At 45.3% G+C, this 19780-nt stretch overlaps 1 protein-coding gene across 8 annotated transcripts in view; it reads left to right on the top strand.

Moving 5' to 3' along the window:
• Positions 1–19780, top strand: part of KCNMA1 (potassium calcium-activated channel subfamily M alpha 1) — a 725872-nt gene that overhangs the window by 426486 nt on the left and 279606 nt on the right. For all 8 annotated transcript variants that reach the window (XM_059397886.1, XM_059397885.1, XM_059397883.1 and 5 more), the window contains exons 4-5: positions 585–678; positions 1516–1627. In XM_059397886.1, the coding sequence (XP_059253869.1) occupies positions 585–678; positions 1516–1627 (206 nt within the window). The remainder of the gene's footprint in view (positions 1–584; positions 679–1515; positions 1628–19780) is intronic.

Genomic DNA, 19780 nt, shown 5'->3' with positions numbered 1-19780 from the left:
ATACTTAGTTTACCCCAGAACGTCAACCAGGATCCTCTCCGCCACAGCTTTCCTGAGATGCTCCTGGGTCCTTTATTATTCATCAGCCAATGGCTTTCAAGAGGTCTCAAACACAGCCGCTGTGTTTAACTGAAAATGGGTTCTACTTCCAATGTGCTAGAGGGTGTGAGGGACTGTTTGGAGCTTTGGTATGTGTCCTCTGAAAGAAAGAAGTCAGTCCTTTAAGGGTTAATGTGGAATTAAGGAGTATGATGGTCTCTCCTGCTTGTCCTTCCTCCAAGGTGTCTGCATGATCCTTGTAAGATTTTTAGCTCAACTGTTGAATGATAATAAACATAATTTATATATATATATATAAATATATGATTACAAAAACAAACAAAAGAACAAAAGACTGAATGGTTGAATGGAAAGACCCCTTGGCCATGCTTGCTTGATTATCACAGAGGGTAGAAAGACCAAATGTTTTAGTCGATGGAGATTCATTTTGTCCTCTACCCCGAGCTCCAGTACTACACTGTATGTGTAAGATGTGACCAAATTTTTCATTTACCTCTTGCTTTTTTCTTCTTCCTGTCTAATAGCCCAATAGAATCCTGCCAGAATTTCTACAAAGATTTCACATTACAGATCGACATGGCTTTCAACGTGTTCTTCCTTCTCTACTTTGGTCTGCGGGTAAGTCTGATCCCACAACTCTGTCACCATGGGGCGGCTTGTCCTCAGGGGCCATGCGCCGCTGGCGTCTGCTCTTGCAGAGATGAAGCCCGGTGTTTCCAGGGGTGAAAAGAGACCCATGTTCTGATTTGCAGTGTCTGAGAGAGCTTTTTCCTGAACTTCACATTTTCGGAAGTACATGTTAAAATCTTGTTCCAAGGAAGAGAAACAGGGATTGACGTAGCTAATATGTCTCTCCTGGCTGAATGTCTCTCATCTCAAAATATAAATGTATTGTTGTCTTAAATGGAAAAAAAGGAAACTTCTCTTAAAATTATGTTTATCGGGGCTCACTTAGCTGAATCCTGAGGGATTCAGCTGTGAGGCTTGAATCGAGGCAGGATATTGGTAGCATTCAGGGGCTTGGAGGATTTGTAGTAGAGCCTGTCTATCAAGTGAGCTGTACAGTATGTGTATTACGGAGATTGTGTGTACAAGTGTATGCACACGTCTGTGTGCATGGATAAGTACGTACACGCTTTACTGAGAGTTCTGTTTCCATTAGAGTCTAGTGAAGGTGAGACCATTCAGATTTTCCTATAATGCTGTTGAAAACCACAGGAAAACTGATTGCCTAATATTTCTCCAAGGTTAACAGAGTCTACAGTCACTCTTTAGAAAACACTGTATAACCGAATTCTCAGACAGAAATAGCCTGTGATTGGTATAACTATGAGAAGGACAGACCATCTCCCTCCAGGCCCCGGTGAAAACCCAAAACATAGCCTTTGGCAAAAGCATATACTTAGAATGCCAGCGTCGTGCCTCTCTTATTTTTCTCCATTTCTCTCTCCCCAGTTTATTGCAGCCAATGATAAGCTGTGGTTCTGGCTGGAAGTGAACTCTGTGGTAGATTTCTTCACGGTCCCCCCAGTGTTTGTGTCTGTGTACTTAAACAGAAGTTGGCTTGGTAAGTCGACCTCTCTTCCCTTCTTCCCTCTGGTTTCTGAGCTGTGGTGGATCAGAGGCCGGGGCCATCCCCACAGAAGGAAAGTTTTGTGTATTCATGTGCACGGCTCTTGAAGTTATGGGAGTTGGTGATGACATTTCTCCTTGGAACACTCACCCTGGAAGATGGGCCCAGTTAGGGCTTCAGGAAAGGCAATTTTGTCATAGTGGAAACCTCGTGGTCACACTGTCCCAGTCAGGACCTCTGCCTCCGTGGGTCAGTCGTTTTCATTCAACCTGCAGTTAGGACTGAACACAGAAGCCCATGGAGATGAGGCCACCTTTCCAGAAGCTGCTTCAGGTGCCTAGAAGGCCTGACTGCCAAACTTAGCTTCTCTCTGCTTCTTAGTTTTATGTAGAGTGGGTCCTGCCTGGTTTATTTATGGCTGTGAGTTCTTCTGTGGGGCAGGGTAGCGTCAAGCATCCTGAGCCACCCTCTCCTTGAAGGAGATGGAGCCCCCTTCCTGTGGTAAAGGTTGAGTTTTGCTGGTGCTCTGTTCACATCTCCTTTGCTGCGTCTGCTCGTCAAGTCACTTCCTGTTGGTTCCCGGCAGGTCACTTCCTGCTTCAGGATCAGGACACTTGGATGGGAGAAGTAACTAGCTCAAACCATGGTCACGGCAGCTAGAGGCAGAGAGAGGCAGCTTCGAGCTTCTCTTGGTTGCCCTGAATAATTCTCTCATAGTGTTCCTGCTACTGCGTGTCTATAGGGGGAAAAGGGAGACTGAAATGAGATCCAGTGGACTCTTTCTGGGTTTCTTCCATCTTTGTCTTTAGAAATTTTTTGTCTGAATTTTTTTTTCAAAGTAATATATATTATTGTAGTCAGCATAAACATTTAAAGATGTATGAAGAAAATAGCAATCATGTCTTCCCCCCTGCACCCACCCCTGCCTTCTCCCTGGGATGCTCAGTTTTAACAGATTTCCATCTTTCCTTCTTGTCCCTTTGTCCCAGACATGGATGCACATAGACATGTTGGAGAGACGTGGTAGTCTTTGTCCAAATAAGCATGTCCATCCCGTTACACTGCAGTTTGGTTTTCTCACAAACTAATAAATGATGGGTGTCCCTTGAGCTCTCTAATAATTCATTTTATTAGAGTCACACAACATTCTACAAATTGGTGTATCACGGTTCATGACGCCATATCCCTAAGGATGGAGCACCAGATTTTTTTTTCCTTTTTGTGCTGTAAACGGTAGTTTCATAAACATCCTCATGCACATATCTGTGATAGTTCTGTTTCTCTAGATGGTTCCCAGTTCCTGGAAGAGGAATTACTGGATCAAAGAATGCATACATTTTAGTTTGTACAGATATTGATGGCTCATTTTTCAAAAATGTTGTGCCAAGATCTGCTTCCACTAGCAATATGTTTTTGATGTCCTTGCTAGCTCTGTGAATTTATTACATGCCTAGTGTCAAGTATTTAAAAAAAGAAGCACCCTTTCTGTATGATGTATGCAGTAATCATGTATGCACATATCGGTGTGTATCTGTGTGGGTATCCCATAAGGATTCTATTTTCTACTAGTTTTCTCATTAGAATTCTATTCACTCGCTCAGTGGAAAAGTTTGCCTCCTTGATCTGAGGCGTGCTTGCTTAGGCTGGGTTTTCCAGCCGTCATGATGGGACCGTCAGAGCCACTCACAAATCAGAGAAGTGTCCTGACAGTGAGATGAATGTGTCCTGGTGCTGAGGGCCCCAGCTACCGCAGCTTGGCTCTTAACTGGCTTTGTGACCTGGGGAGCTCACTTTCCTTCATTCAGCCTGTTGTTTTTTGGCTGTAAAATAGCGGGTTAGGTTAGTCGATTTGATTTCTCAGGTACTTTCAGCTCAGAATGCCTCTTAAGACTCTTGCATAGGAAGTTTGGGATCTAGGTTGTGGGGAAGGACTGGGAAGTGAGTGAAATCAAATCATCCACATTTCTGAGTCAAAATTATGTATGGGCTGCTAAACAGGGCTCGTCCTAGACCCTCCTGTTGCAGAGAGTAGACACATAAGCATGTGCACCCACGTGCGTGCCCACACCCTCAACAACGACAGACAGACAAGAAAAAGGACAGGGGAAGAGGGAAGAAGAGAGTAAGAGAGAGAGAGGGAGGGAAGAAAGGAGGAAGGAAGGAAGGAAGGAAGGAAGGAAGGAAGGGAATCTGCCTTTTTTTCCTGCCTGTGTTCTGAGTACTGTGTGCCTTGCAACAACCAGTTTTCTCTTCTGGACCCTCAGTTTTCCCTTCTGAAAAATGGGAAGTTTGGACTTAAAGTACCTTCCAGTCCTCACACTACGCAAATCGGAATTTTACATCAGGGTCCATTCTCTCTTGGTCCCTTGTGGTCCTAAATATTGAAGAGGCCCCTTTAGGTCTGGGTGGAGCCAGCCAGCCACCCTCGCCCCGGATAAGGGTGTGGAGCTGAGTCTCCTTGGGAGATTAAAAAGGTCTTTGTGTGAAGAGAACTTGGATGTTAAAAATTCACGACTTTTTGTGAATATGATTTAATCCCGATTTTTGGAGTTGCGTTCTTGTCTAGTGAAAATCCACCAGAGTGAATAGGAAAAGGAGAAGAAAAAGGAAAAGAAGGAGAAATGAGATACATTCTTGTATCTGCCGTGGTTGCTCTTCAAAAAAATATGCTCTGAAATGTGCTTCAATTTGTTGGTTAACTGAACAGTATTTATTAAGCACTTACTATGCGACAGGCACTTTTCCAGATGATTAAGAAACAACAGTGAATAATGGGGCGCCTGGGTGGCTCAGTTGGTTGAGATCCAACTCTTGGGATTAGTTCAGGTCACGATCTCAGGATCGTAGGATCAAGCCCGGCGTTGGGCTCCACATTGGGGGTAGAGCCTGCTTAAGAGTCTCTCTCCCCCTGGCCCCCACTAAAAAAAAGAAACAGCAGTGAGTACAATAGGCAGCATCCTACCCTGTGACATTGCAGTGAGGGAAAAACAGGGAAAAAAATGAACCTAATAAATAAGCAAATTATATAGTCCATTAGGAAGCATGAGTGTGTTGAAACTGACAACAGACCAGCATACTTCTGGACTATGAAATAATAATAATAATAACAACAACAACAACAACAGGAAATAACCTTTCTCCTCTTATAGGAGAAGGCACCTTCAATGAAATACTTGTGGTTCTTTAGTAACTGAATCCCTTGGGTGAGATCCACAACTGGACAGCCTGTCACGAAATAGAACTCAGTATAAAAATCTATCCAGGAGACTCCCGTGTCTGATTTAATACACAGGTTATTACATCATGAAACAATTATTGTGCTGATGAGCTGCCAGAGATAAAATGAACATTCCCACGAGGTATGGCGTATAAAGCAAAAGGAATAATCCTATTAAGTGGGGGCATTTCAGGAAGTGCTTCCCTCCTTCTGGAAGATGAAAAGGTGCTGCCTTTACCGGCAGAGGTTTGGGGTAAGATGAAGAAGCCGCCGTCTGTTCTCTTCTCCCCACACACCTGCTGAGCCCTGCGTGGCTGGAACATGTGGGTACAAAACCGGATGAGTGCCGTGACCCCCACCCTTATATTCCCCAGGGCATATCGCCCACCACACTTGATTTCTTATCATCATATAGGGTTGCATATTATATAGCATCGTATTCATGTACTTTATTGCATGTGTTATCTTAGTGCATCTGGCGGCGTAGTACCAATAACGGCTAATTCCAGTTCTCCTATGTGCTGGGCGCTCTGATAGGCCCCTCACACACATGGACTCCCTTAATTCTCAGAGCAAATCTGTAAGCTGGGGATTCTTTACCTCCATTGTGCCAGTAAGGAAGCAGGATCAGAGGCGTCCGTTCCTGTCCTAGGTCACATAGCCTAGGAGTGGCGGGAGGTGGTGGTTTGCCCGAGATTTGGTCCGAATTTATGTCCATATTCATGCTGCTCTTGCCTCTGTCCTCACCCTTAAAAGATTGGGGGTTTTGAGGAGCACCTGGGTTGGGGTGACTGAGCAGGTTTTGCTCACTTCTGCTGGCACCTCTCCATCTCTCCTTACTCAGAGAACTTCACTTCAGGCAGGCAGGGAGGGGAAGAGATTTTAAGAACACACATCCTCATGCCTCCTCCTCTCCTTCCCACTCCTCCTTGCCCACCTACACTTTCTTTATTTTATTTTATTTTTAAGATTTTATTTATTTATTTGACACAGAGAGAGATCACAAGTAGGCAGAGGGGCAGAGAGCGAGGGAGAAGCAGGCTCCCTGTTGAGCAGAGATCTTGATGTGGGGCTTGATCTCAGGATCCTGAGATCATGACCTGAGCCGAAGGCAGAGGCTTAACCCACTGAGCCACCCAGGCACCCCGCCCACCTCCAGTTTCTAGAGTTGCCACTAGGACCCAGGGAACACAGAGAGCTTGTGCATGTCTCCTGAATCCCAGGGTACCTAACCACCTTGGGGATCAGATCTGCTCTGAGAGAGAGGGAGAGACTCGGGGCTTCCATACATGCGGTCAGTAGAGCAGAATGGGTCAAGCCAAGCTCGGGGTTACAGTCTCGATTCACATCTGGGCTTGGCCCGTGGTTCGCTCTGAGCCAGGTCGTTTTGCTGGTCTTAAACTCCATTTTCCTCCCGTCCAGTGAAGGGGGGATAATAAGAGTAATTCCCCATAGGGCTGCTGAGGGGATCCAGGGAGGCAGAGTCAGTGAAGGATCCCTGCCCGTAGGACGCGCTTCAGGACCATCCCAGGCTTGTCTTTCTAACCTACCTATCATATTTTAAAGTACCGAGGAAGAAAACAAACCAGAACGGAACCAAAAATAAGGCAGTGGGATGTGAGGACATCCACGTTGGCAGGCAGCAAGTCGGTGCTTATTTTAATTCCTGTTCCCACACGCCAGCTTATTCATTTTTGTTTCTCTCACAGAATCCTTACCCTACCTAACTAAAATAAATGTACCTTGAAATGAGAGATGTATTTTATTTTGAGACTAGAATAACATGCTCTGGGGAGAACTCCTCTGTCTGTCTCCTTCTTTGGGGAACTGTATCCCCAAGGTGGGTCAACGGCCTGTGCCTCCTGTGTATTTATTTACGTGGTTTTGCTGAGGGTCATTTTGTGTGGCTAAAAGAAGAGAGTAGAGAAAAAAATAATCACGCGCTTACTGGCCACTCCTCACCAGCTTTAACTGAGCACCTACTGTGTGCTCAGCACTGAGATGAAGGGAGCCTGTCTGGCCACCCCCTTTCCTGGTCTTGCTATGATTTCCACCATCAACTCTCTTCTCTGACTCATGAAATCGGGGGATGGTAAGGAGCCACAGACCTTGAACCCAGGGGGGAAAAGCTATAAACTATAAACCTACCTGCTCTTCTAGCCCATGTTAGACATCAGTGCCTTCGGCAAACGGTACTACAAAGTAGAAAACGCTCCTAAAAAATAGAAATATGAGTTAGTGCCCAGCCACAGGGCAATTAAAATGAATGAAGATATCTGTTTATAAATATATGCCAGGCACAGTTCCTTTGTTTGTCAAAAGATGATAAAAACAGGTCTGAAAAAAAAAAAAGAAGTAGAAGGAAAAGTACAGGTCCTTTAAAACAATAATAACAACAAGAAAGGGACAAACATAGTTCCTGTTTGAGACTGAGGTTTTGAATCTAGTTTTGGAACCAAAATAAACACGCATGGAGCAACAGCAGGTAACACTGCCCGCTGTATAATTAAGTCCCAAATTGCCAGGTACAGGCTGTCAGGGCCTTGGGAGTTCACAGGAGAAAGAGCTTATGTGGGTGGAGGAACGTGAGGAGGCTCCGTCAAGATGCTGGCGCAGCCCGTGGTGGGCACGGCGGCAGGAGCCGGGGGCCAGAGCTGGGGGCCGTGCGCACTCCTCGGGGGAGAGGAGCCCAGCCTACCCTGTGTGAAGGATGGCAGGTGCCCACCAATGATAACGCTGGCCTAAATGAGAAAGCGCTCTTCCTTGTGTCCGGCATCATCCCTACAATCAATCCTACAGAATGGATCTATTCATTTCCTCTCGCTGCGGTGACACGAGTGTCCCCAAATGCAGTGCCTTAACACGACGCAAGTTTATTTCTTCCGCTTGAGTAGGTTAGAGATCGGCATAGGTCTCTCTGGGCGCAGGGGTAAGTGTGTTAGGGGCTGTGCGCCTTTCTGAAAGCTCGGAGGAAGAGTCCATTTCCTTGCCTTTCTCAGCATCCAAGGCCACCCACATTCCTCGGTATTGTTTCTCCCTGATCGTGCTGTCCGTCATTACCTTCCTCGGACTCTTCCTCCTGTCTCCCCCTTCTACTTCCAAGGACCTTTATGATTATGTTGGGGTCCCACCTGGATAATCTAAGACCATCTCCCCATATGAAGGTCAGCAGAGGAGCAACCTTAATGTGCTGCTTGATTGCCTTTTGCCATGTAAATTATCATATTCCCAGGTTCTGAGGATTATCATGAAAGTTTTGGGGGGAGGCGTTTTTCTGCCAAAGGGGAATTATTATTAATAATCCCATTTTGCCAGCGTGGAAACTGAGACCCAAAGGAGTTAAGTAACTTGCCCCAAATCATAGAGCCTGTGGTTCTTCTCAGTCTTCTGGAGTCCAAACCCTCTGGCAGGCCTTCTGAGCCCTCCGCACCCTTGCCTCATACTTTTCTGACGTGTTATGAAAAGAGACACTTGGGGAAGTCTCGCTAGAGCCTGGGAACTTCCCTACTCCTCACTTCCATGTAATGGTTTTGTTTTTCTTCTTTTCCTGGGACCGGGAGAATTACTAGGCAGTCATTCCTGCTCTCCACCCTTCACCCATTTTTTCTGGGCGCTACTTCCTTTCCTTAGAATTCATGCTTTCTTGCTTTTTTTTAACTTTAAAGAGTGGAGAGAAACCAGAATTTCAGAATGCGCACTGAGGTAATGAGTTGTGATGTGTGTCACTGTTTTCCCAGGAAGGCAGCGTGTGGAGCCACAACAAGGCTTTCCTTTGCAAGTACTTGGTCGTTGTCTCAGGGCTCAGCTGGGATCTCAGGAGGCTTTCTGTTGCCCTCTACTTGCAGGGTGGCTGGCCGCAGGGCCACTCCCTCGCTTGAAGAATCCCACAGCAGCTGAATGAGGTGAATAGCCAGGCTTCTGTGGACTAACCTCTGCATTTGATAAGAATACTCAATGGTGAAAGTCTTCACCTGGTTTCTGTTTCCTGACATGAGTTTTCGGTGTATTGAAATTGAAAAAACAAAACAAAGTCAAAAACATAAAAGCAGGATGTGATGTGGCCAGAGAGGGTAGGCAGCCCCTGGTGGGCAACTCCAGGCACACAGTCTTCACTCCCAGCCTCCCCTTCCCTTTTTTAAAATTCCTGCCCCCCCCCCCCCCCCCATCCACCAGGCTGCTAGATGTATCCCCCCTGCTGAATGTTCCCTCCTGCTCCCTCAGGAGTGAGTGTCTGCCCCATCTCCCTCCTTGGTAACCCTCTCCCCATTCAGGCACAGCCCTAACTCCACCTCCCTTGTGAAATTTTCACATTCTTCCAGTTGGAATGAATTCCCCGACCTTCATTTCTTTCTTTTTTTTTTTTTTTTTTAAGATTTATTTGTTTGACAGACAGAGATCACAAGTAGGCAGAGAGGCAGGCAGAGAGAGAGGAGGAAGCAGGCTCCCCGCTGAGCAGAGAGCCCGATGCGGGCTCCATCCCAGGACCCTGAGATCATGACCTGAGCTGAAGGCAGAGGCTTTAACCCACTGAGCCACCCAGGCACCCCGCCAACCTTCGTTTCTTTTACTCTTATGATTAGTGCTGTAAGAGCAAAATGATCATCTGTGTCGTATTATCAATTAGAATGCAAGGTCCACAACAGCCTTGTGCAAGGACATTGACCATCTTGTTTTTTTTTGTTTTGTTTTGTTTGCTGTGCCTTGGTGCCTAGAACTGTGCCTGGAATGTAATTAATCCTTGTTGAATGAATGAGTGAGTATGTCTTCTCACCATAATGATAATCATGAACAATTACCGACTGCTTGTGAAAAGCAGACACTGGGCTCGGTATCTCAGAGGCATTATCTGAGTTAACACTCACTGTAGCCCAATGAGTAAATATGGTTGGTCTGATTTCACAATTTAGGGAGCTGAGGATTGGGAGTTAGGTAACCTTCCCAGGTAGTAAATGTGGATCCAGGACTCAGCCCAGTTCAATCTGATTCTGAAGCCCATGTTTTTAAAACTACGAGGCCAGGGACGTCTGGGTTGCTCAGTTGGTTAAGCCTCTGCCTTCGGCTCAGGTCATGATCTCAGGGTCCTGGGATGGAGTCCCGCATCTGGCTCTCTGCTTGGCAGGGAGCCTACTTCCCCCTTCCTCTCTGCCTACTTGTGATCTCTCCCTCTGTCAAATAAATAAATAAAACTTTTAAAAAAACAAAACAAAGCAAAACAAAGCTACGAGGTCAGTGGTTCTCAAAGTATAGTTCCCAGTCTAGCAGAAGGAGCATCACCTGAAAATTTGTTAGAAGTGCAGGTTCTTAGAACCCAACCTAGACCCCGTGAATCAGAAACTCCCAGAGTTTGATCTGACAATCTGTGTTTTCCACGCCTTCCTGGTGATCCTCCCTGTGTTCACCCAATTTGGAGAACCACTGTTCTAGGCTATTCTGGGATGTCTATAAATTTGGCAGTCCACAAGAATCCCCCAGAGAGGTTTTAAAACTCATGATGTTCAGGCCAAAACTCTAACCAATTAAATTGGAGTCTCGGGGTTGGGGGGGAGGGGGATGCCCTGGGCTCAGCATTTTTTTTTTTTTTTTAACGCTTTCCAGTTGCATCAAAAATGCAGTGAGGTTGAGAACCATGGGTACGCGTCTTCTGACTGAATGTGGAGTTAATTTCTCCCTAGAAGAGTGCTTCCTAATCTTTGCATGCAGGGAGACACCAGGAGATCTTGGTAGAATATATCTGTTCTGATTCAGGAGGCGTGGGCAGGACTGGAGATTCGGCATTTCTACAAGTTTCCAGGTAATGCTGACGCCTGTGGTCTGGAGACTGTATTTGAAGTAGCAAGGCTTTCCAGTCTGGACTGTGCTGTCCAGTAGGGTGGCCACTAGCAACACTGGGCTATTTACATGTCAATTAATCAGAATTAAATGAAATAAAAGCTCAGTTTCTCTGTCATACTAGCCATGTTTCAAGTATTCATTAGCACTGTGTATTCATAGCACTAGTGGCTATGGGGTGGATCGTGCAAATACAGAACATTTCCATCATCACAGAAGTTTACTGGACCACGCTGCTCTAGAATGTGTCTTGTGATAGACCTTACCCTGAATTTTTACTTTTTGTTTGTCTGGGATGCTCCTGTAAACAGCGGAAGCTTAACAAATGTTTACTGAAGTGATTTTTAGTGAAAGGACCAATAGACGGATGTAGAGATATCATTAGTAGAGGAAACTCCCCACCACCCTATCCAGATGAAATTATTTAAGGCCTCTGTAGGGGGAAAATAAAAGGTACTCCAGAAGCCCCTGGGACTGGCTCCAGTCCTAGCTTCTCCCCAGGACTCTGTTGCATTTTGAAATGGTCTTTTAGGCTCTGAAAAGAAAGGTCTCTGGTTCCCCCTACAGGGCTGTCTAGGACATTGCTGGATCCTTGTGGGATTAAGTAAACTGGAGGAGGGAAGGGAGACAATTTGGCTCAAACTCAGTGGGTAGTTGGTGCTTGGTAGAGGTAAGGATAGGCTCGTTTTGCATGCCCATAAGGTATCCGGCATCCGATTACTTGATGTGAGTCAACCGCCATGATTATGAGCTCCCCATTCTTCACACACCCTCTTCCCTGCCACCCCAAAAAGGGTCCCAGTTCCATTGCCCAGGGCCTGGAAGGAAGGGCCTTTGAGAGCCACCAGAAGTGACCTGAGGCAGCCAGACGCAGAAGCACTAAAGCCCCAAACCTTTTAAGTAGACCTCTCCCTGTAGTCAGTGGTTTAATTTAAAATGATAATAAGAGAAAAAGTCTGGGTTCCCTTTCGGGAGCCAAATGTCTTTGGAGGTGGGAAAGGGAGAGAGGAAATGTGAGCTCTAAAGAGAAAGGCTGGGGCGCCTGGGTGGCTCAGTGGGTTAAGCCGCTGCCTTCGGCTCAGGTCATGATCTCAGGGTCCTGGGATCGAGTCCCGCATCGGGCTCTCTGCTTGGCAGGGAGCCTGCTTCCTTCTCTCTCTCTCTGCCTGCCTCTCAGTGTACTTGTAATTTCTCTCTGTCAAATAAATAAATAAAATCTTAAAAAAAAAAAAAAAAGAGAGAGAGAAAGGCTTCCATAACCAGGGTAGTGTGGATGCGCTGACATTTACATGTTTGTGTGTCTGTATGTGTGCATGTGTGTGATACAATTTGTGATTATCCCAGGGAATTTTTCAAGTGATGCTATGAAATAGGGATCATTTATGGCCCCATTTTCCAGGTGGGGAAACCGAGCCCTAGAAAGATCCTGTAACTTACCAAGAGTCACATAATAAGCCCAGTTTTGGACTCAGGCAATCTACCTCCAAGGTTTATGGTCCCCCGTGTTCTGTTGTGCTGGCTCTCAAACTATAAAATTAACTAGCGGTACTCTCTGTGTGGCTCAGTGGGTTGGAGTCTCTGTCTTCAGCTCAGGTCATGAGTCAGGGTCCTGGGGTCGAGCCCCATCTCAGACTCTCTGCTCAGCAGGGAGCCTGCTTCCCCCTCTCTCTCTCTGCCTGCCTCTCTGCCTACTTGAGATCTCTGTCTGTCAAATAAATAAAATCTTAAAAAAAATAAAATTAACTAGCCATTATAGTTATACTTACAAAAAATTAGTCTAACAGTCCTGTCTAATCAGGTCAAATACTGAACGCTGCTTCCTCCTTGTCCCAGTTCCTTGACAAAAGGTGAGGGACCCCCCTAAACAGAATTTCTTTGTTACTCCCAGGTAAGAAAGGAAATTAAGAAGAAAAACAACTCAATTCGTTTTTTTTGGAAAAATTGAATTAATATAATTTCTGTAACCTGTGAGTCTTCTCCTTTTTGTAACCTTAAAACATTTTTCCCCTTTTCTCCAGTTCCCTTTTTCTGAGCCTCTTGGTTTATTCTCTGCAAGTACCAAATAAATAAAAAATAATCTGTTACCACCCTGAATCCCTCTTGAAATAGTGTCACAATAGAGATGATGGGCTCTGCTTTTTGTCTGAGCTAATTTGAGGGGCAGGTGTGTGGGGGGCGAGGGGTGGTCCTCAGTGATACCATGCACCTTGGGAAGGGCACTGGGACCGGATGGCTGTATTCTGGCAAGAGAAATGAATGCACTGAATTCTGTCCCTTTGACTGGACTCTGAAGGAAGGCAGCTCCAACAAAATGGCATGCTGAAAGTTTAGCTGGTTTGGGGGAAGCTGATTGCTGCCCTGGTAGCCGCTGCTGCAGCTGAAACTGCTTCTAGAGAAATTATTCCTCCCTAAGAGATTTCCGATTGTATTCCCTTGATATTGTTTTGTCAGGACACACTTTAAATAAGATGCCCTCTGCAGGTAGCTGGGATTCTAAATCCTCATTGACGTGTACAGCTCTGTTATATGCCAAATTGGAAATAACCTCTCAAAATGAATGTCTTCAAGGAACAAATTCAGCAGTAGGTTTTCATAGATGCCAAAACCTCTCCAGATGGCTGTACTTCATCTGGGGTATTATTGGAACAGCCAGCTCAAGCAACCTAAATCTCGAGGACTGGACGTATATTTACCTTTGCATCATCTTCAGAAAATAGATGCCTTGATTCTTCTTCATGAGATAGGGCCGTGGTGGATTGACTTGGCCAGCAAACCGGGTAGGGAGAAAATGAACACGGGAGAGCAGCTCTGAGATCCTAGTACTGCACTTACCAACTGAACACCTACTGTGTGCAAGCCACTGATTCCTAAGAGTGGCTCACTAAGGAGGAAAACCCAGATCGTGCCTTTAAGATGTTGATCATTAAATCGGGTGAGTACTTTATAAGGAAAAATAATCAATGGATAGGAATTCCGAGGAGGAACAGAAAGAGGAACATCGGCCAGCCCAACCCAGGGCCGATGGCAGCTATCTAAAAACTTAGCATGTTCTTCCTGGGGGCAATGCTACTATGGTGTGGTCTGCAGGCCAGCACATTAGGGAGTCATTAGAAATAAAAATTCTCAGGCCCTGCTCCAAACCTGTAGACTCCTTAAGGGGTAGGACTAAGGAATTTGACTTAATAAATTATCCAGGTGATTCTTACACATGCTGAGGTGTGTATTAGTGACAATAACACATGAATGTAGATTCCCATCCCCTTGGTAGTAGGTTAGACTCACCTGCGGAGCTTTGAAACGTCCCCTTAGCCAGATTGTACTTGAGACCAAGTACATCAGCATCACTGGGGTGGAACTCAGCCATCAGAATATTTTAAAGTTCCTGGGCTAATTCCAGCATGCAGCCAGGATTGGGAAACCCTGTAGTGCTGGCTCTTTGCTCAGGAACACAGCTGAATACCTGAACAAACTTAAAAAATGGAAACGAAACACTGAAGCAGCTTCCCAGATTTATGGAATCAGACACCCCGGTCATGATCAAGGATAGAGGCTTTAGGACGCGTGAACATACCTATTCTGAAAAGACCAGCCCGTTCTCTAACTTGAGCTGTATCGAATCACTTGGGCGGGCTGGGGAAAACCCAGACAGCTGTGTTTCTGATTCAGTATACACGGGGTGGCAGTGGGGGAGCCTGAGGATTTGTTTGGCTACCGAGTTCCCATGCAATGGCTGATGCTGCCGCCCTGTCCTAGGGCCACCCGCTGGTCTGGCCTAGCGAGAGGCTTCATTTGAATTCTAGTAGTGGCTGTTTGGCTAGTTTCCAGGATTCTCGTATTCCAGTAAATCTTACTGTTTTTTGGGTACCAAAGTTCCAATATATTTATTGATGTAATCCCTTATCTTAGTGTGTTTGAAATTAAAGTCAGAATCATTTACATTTTGAGAGATACCAAGCATGTGATATTCCACATTATAATTTCAACTGGAAAAGAGGAGCGCTCTGTAGAAAGACTTCTGGTCTCACATATGTAGTCCTTTTCTGAGGCCTGCCAGGTCCTGGGGTACGCTGAGAATAAGGACCTTTGCTTGTGTTTATTAGGCACTAATATTTCCTCCAGAGTCAGTTGGGGTTAATATCTCTTTCTAAAATCCCTATAAATGGGGTAGAGTTAACTTAATAAGAAAAATAGGGGGAAGATATATTAGAAACTTGGGGAGAGGAAGGAAGGAGAGAGATCCCAGTCCCAATTCCATCCCTTCCCCAGAAGCCTGACCTCCTCCCTCCCCTTGGGCCAGAGACTCTTAGCTCCCTCCCTTAAGGAAGGATAGGCCCTGACCCCTCTTTGCCCCCAGGATAATTTATTTTAACAACCACTCTTTCCCAGTTATCCCACCGGGAGTCATGGAAATGCCCCAGCCTGGACCTGGGCCGACTGGCAGAAGTAAGGGCAGATGACGGTTGATGAGCAAAGCTCTATTTTTTTTATGAAACACATTGTATTACTAGAAATAAATATCAAATACCAGTATGGTGACACTTGGCTCCCATATGACAATTGCTAAATTCAACTTTTCTCTTTAAGGCCAGATAAAAATTCAGCAACCCACTCACAAAGGGTACCATTCATTTATTATCTCCTGGGTGGATTGCGAAACTTCCCCCTGGCCAGCCCAGGGGCAGAACAAGCTCTTCCTTTCTGTCAAAACTCAATCTCAGAGCCTTTGTCTTTTTTATTCTCACCCCGTCTCCCTTTCTACCTCTTTCTGTGAATCTCTCCCCTGTTGTCACCAAGCAGCCCACTTACCAACCCGCCCCAGCTGCAGAGATATCCCGTCTCTATGACTCTGGTACCTCCCCCGTGTAGCCCGTGCTCACCCGTCCTCTCTACTCACCTGAACTTGAGCAGTCACGATCTTGCCTCTTCTAAAACCATTATCATCTGAATCATTCATGGCCTCTCTTCTGGTGCTGACTGTATTTTTATAAGTCATATATAAGGTATTTTTTCGAAGTGCACGTCCTGGGTGATTCACTAGATCAGGAATTGGCAGAACTGCTCCATTGGCTATTTTTGTACATAAGTTTTATTAGAACAGAGCCACACCTGTGTATTTACCTGTTATCTATGGCAATGAGACAAAGATCTATGATCCACAAAGCCTGAAATTTCTGCAATCTGGCTCTTTATAGGAAGTTTGGGATCTGATTTCCTGTTTTAGAATAGCAGCTGTGTTTTATATTCCTTTATATTCGTTCACATGTTTGCTACAGTATTTTGCTCAAAACTGCAAATCAGTTTGATTAACTGGGCATGAACTTGCCCCTGAAATCAGTAAGAGATTTACTAGGAATAAAATAACACCTGATTTTTGCTGTTGTTATTACTATTGTTATTATAGCTACCTAAGTATTGTGTAGCAGTTGGTAGACTAGGCTCTTTATCTATCTCATTTAATCCTCTTAACAGCCCTGGATAGAAGACCCATGAGCTTAGAGGAGTCTAGATGGGAGAGCTGTCTCCTTTGCTGTGTGACTTCAGCAAGAATTTGAACTTGGGTCTTTCTAACCTCAGAGCCTGAGCTTTTCATTACTGCTAGGACTACTCCTGGTTCAGTCCTAGCCCTTCTAGGTGCTTGCTCTCTCTGTAACTCACTCACCTTACTCAAATCTCAGCTCTAGTTAGGAGACTCTATTCAATGTCACCATTGTTACTGCCCTTCCCAGCTTCATTCATTCATTCCACAAACATTAGAACAAGTACTATGTGTTAGTTGCCCTGCAGGGCTTGGCATTTAAACTGTGAGTGAGGTAGCTTTCTCCTGCTGGGGGAAAGTTAAGTCAATAAAGCCCAGGTTGTAAACCCAGATGTTTATAGTTTGCAAATCTGACTGTTTACAGGGACAGGAAGATAACAGATAAGGGAAGCATGCCAGGTGAAGTCTGTCTCTAGTTGGGGAGGAAGTAACGCTTCTTGAAAGGGTTGCCCTGTTGGTCACGTTTGTCTGATTCTTGCAGTGTGGACAGCTTCTTGTCCAGAAGGGCTTCTCCTTTTCCTCCTCCTCCTTGAGAACAATTATTTTTGGCCACAGTGACTTCCCCTTTAAAAAGGGGTCTAGGTAGCAACATTCTTTGTCTTCTTGGGACACAGAAATTCTGGTGTCTCCTTTATAGGAAACAGTCATACTAGACTGTTTTCCTACTTACAACGTCTGTGGTCCAGCATCCTTACAAAGGCCATGACTTGGCATCTGCTGACAACACTGAACAGGTTATAGCAGATTAACTGATAAATATCCTTAATGTGGTAGGTGAGTATCTTAGGTGACCTAAAACACTTCGTTTGAATTTACGAACTGAGACAGAATCCATTTTCAACTGTTAGGGCATCTGGAGCAAAGTGCACATTGTCTCAGGACTTCTTATTCTCATTTTTGTTTTTTATTCATTAGGGACAATAGCTTTTGCTCACCCCTGCCCCCCTCTTAGGAAAAGTGCTTCTAGTCCTTTGAAGAGGAGGGATCCAGGCTCCAAAGCAAGCAGAAGGGGACCTGGGGGAAACCCAGATGTCACATGCTTTTTCCCTGCAGTGACCTGCTTCAAATGTCTGTCCTCTTCCCTAGCCCTCAAAGCCGCTCCCAAGTCCCTCACCTCAATACAAACTGCATTTTCCAGGCCACCGGTCTGAAAAGATTTGTTGTGTCGTTCTGCCCCCTAGTGGGGGAAAGTGGGAATGAAACACGCGGTAGCAGTTCTCAAGATTCAGTCTCTTTCCATTCTGGGGAATTAACCTTGACTGAAATAGGCTCTGTCTTTAACTCTTAGAGATAACATATCCCTCATAAGGTCCCCCAACAATGTGGAAAATCCCGAGAAAGACAAAAGGTAGGTCAATAGCTAGGATTTTGAAAAGTAGGCACAGGTATTCGGGCTAAGCGTACACTAAAACCACCGCCGATAACAAAATCAAGCCTCAGTGGACTTCCCAGGCAGGTGGAGGAGAGGGGAACCCTAGCCTGACTCCAGAGTGAAGACGTTACCTGCTCCCCTAAAATGAAGGCCAGTCCTGAATTGTTTATATAATCCTTTTAAGCCCAGTTGGATCAGTTCCTTCTGTCCTTTGACTGAACTGGTTTTGGACTTGAAAGAAATATTGAAGGATCTGTCACTTTCCTTCTTGCATGTCAGAGCTGGCTGGCTTTGAAAAATGGTAGAACGTGCGGATCCTGAATAGATACGTTTGTCAAACCTAAAAAGAAATGGGAGCTTTATTAATAAACTTGAGTGTGGTCATATAATACACGTATGCCCATAAAGCAGCTCTGATATATGACCCGGACGTGCAGTGTTTAAGGAGGGACTGCACTGGGCTAGTGTTGTGTTCCGACTTCAGTCCTTCCTCCTGGGAGGCGAGTTAGCATAATATCACCATTGACTGCCATCCGGTGGGTCCCAAAGGTCATTTCTGGGGAAGATAATAGAGCTTTTTATATGATATGCTTTCAGCCGCCTGGCAGATGCAGAGTAATTGGGAAAGACACCAAAAAAAAGTAGTGTATATTTTTATCCTGGGTTGTCATTCCTTGTATCAACTCATTTTGAGGGAAGAGAAGGCCTGATATTATGATATTTCTTTTTTTTTTTTTAACTTTTTTTCTGTTGGTTTTTTTTTTGTTGTTGTTCTTGTTTTGTTTTGTTTTTTGTTTTTTTTTTTCTCTTTGGCTGGACTTCATCTCAGCAAAGTTGGGGGAAAAAAACTATTTTAGAAAGGGGGGGGAATGGGAAGAAATCAGAAGAAGGGAGAGAGCCACAACACACGGAGAAGCAGAAGTCTGGATGTCCTGTTGCCATATGGAAGGTTTAGGGTTTTCAAGGAGGAAACGTGTTCAAATGGTTGGTTCTGTTATTTTAGGGCTAACAGGAATCCCAGGAGCTTTTGTGGTTGTTCAAGGAGCACTTCAATCACGTGACAGTGGCAGCTGTAGCACCAGACAGTTAACGGGGCAAGAAAAAAACAGATGACCCGTGGGTGCAAATGTGTTTTGTTCATACCACTTCCATGAGATCGAGATACCAAAGGAAAACAACTGCTTCCAACAGGGGAAAGAGGCACCAAGTAACCCTGGGATCAGGTTTTCTGAGCTCCTTGTGTTCCAGGACCCTTAAAAAATGATCATGAGCATGTACATGTATGTGGGTGGGGGGAGCAGACAACATAGGGGCGACGCGTGCGTATATGTGTGTGTGTGCTTGACAATGCCCACCAGTCTTGAAGCTGCAGTTTATAAATCGGTATGGAAAGAAAAGTTTCCTGGTTTTATTTTTTTTTAAGATTTATTTATTTATTTATTTATTTGACAGACAGATCCCAAGTAGGCAGAGGCAGGCAGAGAGAGAGAGGAGGAAGCAGGCTCCCTTCTGAGCAGAGAGCCCGATGTGGGGCTCGATCCCAGGTCCCTGAGATCATGACCTGAGCTGAAGGCAGAGGCTTTAACCCACTGAGCCACCCAGGCGCCCCAGCTTCCTGGTTTTAGATCTGGTGGGCCAATTTATGAAGCCAGAGTCTTCTCTTTCTTCTGTTGGTGTGTATTCAGCCCAGCCACCTTTCGTGCTGAAGACCTTGAGCAGACCTTGACTAAAGCCCCAAAGTATTCACCCTGTTCACTGTCAGCAGTGATCTGTGGAATGGATTGGTGTGGGCTGTGTTGCCTTGGGCAGGGTTCATGTGTCATTCAGGAGACAATGCATCGGGCTGCAGAAGCAGAGGGAGGCTGCCTTATGTCCATGGAAATGAGTGAATCAGAAAGCCAGATGGGGGCCCGCTCTGAGGACATGAGGAATTGCAGAGCACAAAACTGGAAGGACTTGGGAACATGTTGTCCTTTATTGCACTTAGGAGAAAACTGAGACCCAGGGATGCCAAGGAATTTGCCTACATTTCTTCTAATTAATTAATTCTTTCATTTATTTATTCAGTGATGATGCCTGAGTGTCTCTTGTGGGTCAGACTTTGTTCTGGTGCTGGGGTTAAAAAGAGGACAAGTGTCACATGGGGAGCAGAAACTTATCCCAAGTCAATTTAGAAGAAAAATCTGATTAAGG

This window comes from Mustela nigripes, chromosome 4 (assembly GCF_022355385.1).
Source record: "Mustela nigripes isolate SB6536 chromosome 4, MUSNIG.SB6536, whole genome shotgun sequence".
In the NCBI taxonomy this organism is placed as follows: Eukaryota; Metazoa; Chordata; class Mammalia; order Carnivora; family Mustelidae; genus Mustela; species Mustela nigripes.
Note: the sequence above shows the minus strand (reverse complement) of the source record. Positions and strands in the feature narration are given on the sequence as shown.